This window comes from Thalia democratica, chromosome 2 (assembly GCF_965202585.1).
Source record: "Thalia democratica chromosome 2, ktThaDemo2.hap1.1, whole genome shotgun sequence".
Classification (NCBI taxonomy): domain Eukaryota; kingdom Metazoa; phylum Chordata; class Thaliacea; order Salpida; family Salpidae; genus Thalia; species Thalia democratica.
In genome coordinates, this window is record NC_139166.1 from 11,015,736 (window position 1) to 11,024,038 (window position 8,303).

General features: G+C 25.2%; 1 protein-coding gene across 3 annotated transcripts in view; it reads left to right on the plus strand.

The window, feature by feature from the left end:
* LOC145830156 (SMAD family member 3-like) overlaps positions 1-4,737 on the plus strand; it is a 40,024-nt gene extending 35,287 nt beyond the window's left edge. For all 3 annotated transcript variants that reach the window (XM_082938049.1, XM_082938050.1, XM_082938051.1), the window contains 2 exons: positions 919-1,063; positions 2,736-4,737. In XM_082938049.1, coding sequence (XP_082794175.1) covers positions 919-1,063; positions 2,736-2,859 — 269 coding nt within the window. In that variant the 3' untranslated portion in view covers positions 2,860-4,737. The remainder of the gene's footprint in view (positions 1-918; positions 1,064-2,735) is intronic.
* Positions 4,738-8,303: the final 3,566 nt, after the last annotated feature.

The following is an 8,303-nucleotide window of genomic DNA, read 5'->3' on the forward strand; positions in this document are numbered from 1 at the left end:
GCTGAATAAAAAATCGATATAACAGATGTTTTCTTTTGCTATAAAAGTTTAATCAAATTCTGTGTTGTGAGATATTAATATTTTGGATTTAGAGTTTACTAAAGTTTGAAAAAATATATACTTGTAAAATATTAATTATATAAACATTATCTTACTTTATAAATTTAATTATTTCAGAAAGTTTTTAGTTAATTGATCTACATAAAGTTTTTTTTTCATGTAAGATAAATACAATAAATAAATTTTGATGCTAAAAATTTAAGTAGAAATGTAAAACTGCAACACAGAACACAACAATTATAAAAAGTTGAAATAACTACTACCCGAATAATGTTTGGATATAAAACTTGTTATTACTACTTAAAATTGTTTCAGTAGTAAAATTGCAACATAGATTGCAACCTAAAATTATTCAATGATAAACAACCTTAATACTGGGGTTCTTTACAAATTAAATATTTAGATTTTTGTACCTAAATTTATATAGTTATTTGCACCAATTTTTAACTAAAAAAGAGTTTAGGCAAAAAAGTAGTTTAATATTTTATTTTTGCTTGAAAAGGTCGCAATTTTTTGCCACTGAAACCGGTCGCGAATAAAATATATAATTTGCATGAATCTATTTATATACCTAAGTTTAGAACTTTAGATCATTGATTTCTTAAACTAAGTAGCTTAATAGATTTTTGAAATTAAAGTTAACTCATGAACGCAACCCGAGGTTTTGGTATAAAATAAAAAGTTTGAAAACTTAAATTAACAGTACAGAATGTAAGTTAAAGAAATTTAATAATAAATTGTTTGCCGCATTGTTGCATTGTTGTCGCACAATGGAAATAAAAATACTTATTTACTAAAACATAATAGAATGCAACCTGAGATAATAAACAGGTGTTAATAATAAAAATTCAAACACAGAATGCAATTTGAAGATATTCAACAATCAGGAATTCGCTGCGTTATTAAGTCACGTGGTAAACCAGGGATTCGAATCCGTGTTCCAACTCACCCGGATGTGCACGATTAGGATGAGCTTTGTGAAAGGGTGGGGCGCTGAATATAAGTGAGTAAATCTAAGTTGAAATTTTTTTCATTTTATTTATTGAGTATACATACTTCATCACATACTAATTACAAGTAGATTTGATTTTCATTTTAGAAGTCAAACTTGTTTAGTTTTTTAGTATAGAAAGTGAATTTTAAATTTTTATAGAATACATTTCGTGAAATGGTGCACAGTATAAGCTTGATCAACTAAAGTTTATAACTTATATAGAAAGTAGTTTCGTTAAAATGACTTGGTAGTTTAATAAATAAAGCTTATTTAAAGACTCGTGTTGAAAATAGTTTGTTTTAACAAGTGTAATTATTTGCAGTTAATGAGAATAAATTAGTTTTTTAAAAATAATAAATAAATAAAATTTAAACCTTTTAATATTTAAAACTTTTAAAACTTATATATACCTTGATACATTTTAATAAAATATAAAATTTATTTTTAAAATAAAAAATTGTTTCCATTGATTTAAAAATTTTATACTTTAACTTATTAAAAGGGATTTAAATTTTGAAAGTAGTCAAAAATAGACTTTTAGATTACATTTAAGGTAGTCTAATTCTAATTTAAATAATCTGTATTTTTGTTAAAACATAAGAAACTAAAAAGAATAAATTAAAGGTGAAAAGGAGAAATTTAAAGAATAAAAAATTAATGATAAATGTCTCAGGTTTAAAGTTTTACGTATAAAATTTTATTATATTATAAATATCTAATAACAGTTTTTTGGTCTAATTTTAATTGGAAATAAATATTTATGCTTTAGTTTTTGTTTAGTTTAGTTATTTCTCAAGCAATTAAATTTTCTTAAATGTTCTATTTTTTATACCCATTTAAATAAATCAAAAGTGTCAATTCCGTATTAAGTATGTATAATATGGCTATAATTTTCATTTCTAGTAAATTTTTAGATTATATCTTGTATTAGTGATTTTTTTTTCTAGTTTTGTTAATAGTTAAATATTTTTAAATTCAAAGCATTACAAAATAACCAACGAAAAAAAATTAAGTAAACCAATCTTGTTACACATGAAAATACTCAATGTTAATTGAAAAACAAAAAATCATTTTATACCTTTGTTAAATAACAATAGATTTATTGTCACGCAACAGAGATCATATACAGTTCACAAAGACTATTTTTTCTTAAACTTACCCAATCTCGTTCATTACATTTTTTTTAATATTTATTGATACATTTAAAAGTTGTTTGATATATTATGATGTCACAGGTTACAGAAGTTATTTTTTATTGTGCTTACAGAGTTACCAAAAAACCTGGAATTTTTGAAATTTTTAAAAAACTTGAATTTGAACATAGATAACTGGAAAAATCTGGATTTTTTAATAACTTTAATATGTTAAGAAGTAAAATTTTAATTTGACACGAAAAATCTATCATGTATGTCAAAAAATTATTTTATTAAAAAACCGATTTAAAGTATATTTTCAATGTTGTTATGCTATGCCGCAAATATTTTAACAATAAACTTAACTTTAAACTAAAAACAGTCCCAAAAACGTGTACTTTTAAAAATCTAGAATAAATTCAGAAAACCTTTAAGAAGTTTCTTTAAAAAATTTCTATAAATAACATGCCTACCTATTTTTTAAATCTAACTATTTTATTTACTTTTTATTACTTTTATCTACTTACACACGTTATGACGTAACACAGGCGACAGACGGTGACGGCTTGCCCCTGCTGGGTGGAGATTCACCTCAACGGTCCCCTCCAGTGGCTTGACAAAGTGTTGCAGCAGATGGGAAGTCCCAACCAAGTGTGCACGTCCGTTTCATAAGTGGGGAATAACCGGAGCTGGGGTTTTTTTGACCAGGGATGTTTTTTCCGAGTAGTTTGCAGCTTACATATGTTATGTTGTTTTATATTTATGCCTGTTCGGGCTAAACCAGTGTTTATTATCAGCCTTCCCAAACCAGGTCTGACCTCATTTTAATAATTGGGGGTCTACCTGAAGTGGAAAAATGTATTTTGTTTGTTGATAATTTTTGACCAGGAATAAGTTTTTTTTCGAATCTTATGCGGTTTGTTTTTCAATTTGCTTTTTGTTTTGCCTTTTGAGCTATATGCTCAGAGATGAATACGTTTCTTAGTGACAGGAACTAAAATACATGCTTTATCTGGAAGTTAGAACTTTAAAAACCACATTTTAAGGTACTTGTAATTAATTTAACTAAAATCCTGTAATAAAAAGTGAGTTTAAAAAGCGTTTGTTTCCAAATTTACGGCGTTTTTGGTAACTAAGGTAAACTTTCAAAATATTTCCGTAAAAATATGACTTAATTTGATAAACTACTACGTTAATCTACAATTAAAAACCACTTACTTTTGCATTTTCTGTAAAAAAGATATATTTTAAACACCTAAGTTTCTTATGTAAAATGGAATAATGCTTGCTACATGCTGGTTTACAAATTAAAGTTGAGATTTTTTATAGAAAACTAAGTACGTCGTATTTTTAGAAAACTTTACTACAAAAGTTAAAATACTTTAATTAAAAACTATACGTTGAGTGATTTTTGATTTATTGTACGTCATTTTAACCTAATTATTCAAAATATTTTCTACTACAGTTTTATTATCAGGAATTTTTTTTTGCTATTAAAACCGTCATTTTAGTTTTCAGGATACAAAATATTTTTGCAACGCATTTTACTCATTCGTATTTTTTAGTACTCATGCATTGAACTTATAATCTTTTAATAGCAGTTAAACAGTGACAAGAATTAAAAAATTAACCAAAAAAACATAAATAAAGCTCTAAAAGTTTTTTTTTTTGAAAGTTTTTCTTGAGTTAGGGGATTTCTGTTGAAGATTTTCGTCAGGGTCATTTTTGAGGGTTTCTTGCAGGAATTTTAAGGATTTTTTTTCTCGCTTTTTTCCCGGGCGTTCCTCACTTAGGCTGAATTTTTTTGAACTATTTATACTTGCGGATTGCTTGTAGAGTACTTGAAAATACCTGAATTTACATGTTTAAACACCTTAAATTTGTATACATTTGTATCAGAAATACCTTAAATTAAAATACCTTGAATCCTCTAGAGTTTGTGAGAAACCTTATGATACCTAGAATATACCTGAGTTTTTGTAAATAGTTTTGTGTTTTTATGCATTGTTCATATTTTATGCACTTTAAATTTTTGCATTGGTTTAAGTTTTAAAAAATATTAAATATTTTGTTTCAAGTTTTCAAATTGCTTTCATTTAACAAAAATAAACATTTACACTTGAAAAAACATTAAGTACTCTTAACGTGAAACTGATTTTTTTAAATATAAAAGGTTATTTGAGTTAAATTAAATGAACATGCAAGTTATTTAAACTACCTCAGAATTTGTAAAATTTTAATGTACATAATCGTTAATATAAATTTTTACTTTTGTAAATGCTCTTTAAGACTTTTCTTTTGCTGTAGTCTCTAAATTTTATCGCGTTTTAGTTTTTGTTAGTAATAAGAAATTGCTTTAGAAAAGATTATTTTTGCTACGTTTTTTTATTGAATACTCAAAATACTTTTAACATTTTTTTTGATCATTTTTACCAAGTAAAACTACTTTTTTATAAAGTATTTCATATACTTTTATAATCTCAAAATACTAGACAATTTTTTTTAATTTAAAATCATCAATGCTATAAGTTTTAACATTTAATGTTTACAAAAACATCTCTAAAAAAAACCTGTAAAGTAAAAACAAAACTGTAATTCAAACATCTGTAAATACTAAAACTATTTCAAAACTTATTATTATAATACTTGTTGCTAAAGTTGTTACCTTTATGGAGTTTTACTATTTGATAAAATTATTTTTTCACTTTTCAATAAGTTTCACTACTATTTCATTTATTGCGAGTAAAATTTTTCACTTCAGCTTTAGTTTTTTGTTTATTTATGTTAATTAAACAAAAACCAGATAGTTTAATACATCACAGACGCCTATGTAAAGATGGAAGCCAACATCTAACTAAGTTTGAATAGAAATGTGTTGTATTTTAAGTTTTAAAGAGTTAGTAATATTTTACGGCTTTGTAATAAACTTTGTATAAAACAGTTAGTTTTTCTTAAAATAAGAAATTGAAATAAATGTTAATTTAAACTTTATATTGAAACAAAAAAATTTAAATTGTTAAACCGATAATAGTATTAAACAAATGTAAAACATTTAGGTTTAAGCTGAGTGTTATAAAATTTCTACTTGAGTCAACAACAATTAAAACAGTACTGATTACTTCATAAAATTGCTTAATTGATTTATAAACGACAACTGTATTAGCAGTTTTTAGCAATTGTATGTTTTGATTAATGTAACAGACTGTGAACAGTTTAAATAATATAAAAAAAATATAAAAAATCCAGCAGTCTAATTTAACAGTTCAAAGGTTGGCAAACTGAAACGGTTGAGATTTTATTCGATCCGCTAAGCGTCTGACACGCCACATACAGATTGCTGAAAATAACTTGTGTAAAAAAAAATATATAAATATATAACTCAATGATAAAAAATTTGAAATATGCTCGTAAATTAATTATGATTAAACACTTGTAACTCGATCATTTCATTACAAGGTTTCTTTTTTTAGTATTATTTTATAGCTACGTCGGTCTACGAAAGCTTGTTTCGAGATTTGAGAGGCAACGTACGGAATGTTGGCTTGATGCAGTCCGTCAATATATAAAAATATTTACAAAATTTAAGTTGAATCCAGCCCGCAAGAATGCAAATCTGGTCCGCTAAATCAAACTTTGAAGCCAACACTACATACTCTTCGAATTCGACTTTTAAAACCGACACTAGACATTTTGGGATATGAAATAAACTGCAGGAAAGGTTTATTACGTAAGTTTCCGAATACTTTAAATTTGCACTAGTTAATATGACGTTTGATATTTCTTAAACTCATACTAGATATTTTAGGATTTAAAACAGGGCAAAAAAGGTCTTAGATACAATTTACAAGAGTATTTAAACTTACATTAGAATTAGAAAAAAAAAGCTTACATTAAAGTAGTTTTCGTCAAGGATGCAATTGGTAGTCCATAAAACCTACTTCAAAAACTTTTACAAAAAATATAATTGAGGAAAACTTAGAGCTAAGTTAGTTGTTTTTTGTACAAACAATTTAGTTTTTAAACGTTTCGAACTATTTTAGCAATTGATAATCTTAGAGTAAATATTGAAATCGATAAATTATTGTTTTCTATATGTAGTCTTTTAATTATCAGAGCTAGTTTTTATAAAACATATCTGCATTAAAGTGAAAAATAGTCCTCAGCAAACTTTTTATTTGTAGTTTTTCAAAAAATTTTCAAGCAAAATGTAGGAAAAACTGATATAATGAGTAGAAGTAACATGTGCAAACAAATAATTTTTGTAACAATCACCGACATGTGGTTGTTCTTTAACAATGCAAGCATTTTTTTAACTTAGCAATATATTAAATTAAATTTTAGTTGAACTTTTTTTTTATTATAAGCTTTATAACCAATTGATAAATTATTCAAACAGCAAGTACGTTTTTTTGTTAGTTCAAGTTAAATGTTTTTATTTTTCAAAGTATAATTAGTCTACAGGCGACATCTTACTATTTGAAGTGTTTTATATACTTTTATAGTTATAGACTTTTATTTTATTATTGCGTATTTATTTTAGATTATGTTATAATTATTATTTTTGAACTTGTTTAATTAGTTTATTTTTAAGTTTTAGCTGTTCTTATTACTTTTTTTAGCAAACACAGTTTGTTTTATGTTCTGGTGTCAAATTTTAAATTCCCTATAAATATTTTTATTGATAAACTTATAAGGAATCACTACCCTAAGCAGTATACCTATCTCTATACATCACAAAATACATGTGATTGCCTTTATAGATTAGTGCAACAAAAAAATAATAACGGTGCACAGCATTTGAAAAATTCAAGATAAGTTTGATTAGGGCTCTAAAAAGGTTTTGTAGTTTTTAGCAGTATTGTTTACTTCTTAAATTTCTAACAAAGACACGTATTTCAGTATAATTCATAGTTATCTACAACACTTTCAAACTAAAATACAACAGTTATGACGTATCCATCTCACATATACGTCATTTGGCTGATAATATTTTTTTATTTAGTAATGAAGCTGGAAACTCCTATACTTTGGTTTTGGCTAACGATTGGTATGCAAAAAAGTAAAACAAAAGTACAAAAAGAGTAAAATGTTTTATTTTTCTAAACTTCCTCAAACCTTTTGATAATCAAGTTTTTAGGTCTATTTTTAGTATAAAGTTCTAAAATAAGTTGAAAAAAATTGTGTTAATCAGAATTAAAACATTGAAAAGATACTGTAAAGCTAATTTAAATTAAAAAAAAAATCATAATGAAAAAAAATACTTTTACAAAAGTTTTTGCGCATCTAATCAAAATTTCTTTATCTTCAAGTAAATAAAGTTTAAAGTTCTAGTTTTTTTTCAAATCCCGAGTATTTTTGACTATGTAGTCAAATTCCAAGTTCTTTGGCAATCCAGTTATGTTACAACATGTGCTACACTGATGGCATGATTTTTAGGTGTGCCACACTAGTGTGCACGAAACTTATTTTTAAGTGCACGAGAATAAGTTTAAAGTCATGCAGTAAACCTACTTTGAAACACTAAACATAATTGAGTTTATTATGAAAAAAAAAATTCATGAGTTTTTGAAGGGGTGTTTCGAAACTTACAATAGATATTACGGGTAATTTATAAAATATTTACTACATTTTTAGAGATTTTGAGTGTGCACAGTTTTCAATTACCGTGATAATAAATGGATTAGAATATGGTAGTTAGACAAAAATACTAGTTTTTAAGTTTTTGGGTTAAATGACAATTCAAATTCCGACGATTCAAACTCTTAAAAATATATCTCAAAACGTAATATGCATTTGGAAAAAATAAATATGTAGATCTTGATAATATCTACAAGCAACTTTTTTATTTTTTGCAATATCTAAAATATTTTTTAAGATATTTTATTAAATTACTAAAAATAACTTTGATTTTACTTTATTCTAGTCATACCTCGAAAAATATTTAATTTTTTTCAAAAAGAAAAAAAAAATGTCCTGTAGATATTAATATGGTTTATACATGTATTTTTTATTTTTGACAAATATACATTACTTTTTTATTTGTTGCCGTTTCAATTTTTTTTATGAATTTGAATTGTCGGAATTTGAACTGTCCGAATTTAAATAGTCGTGCACCC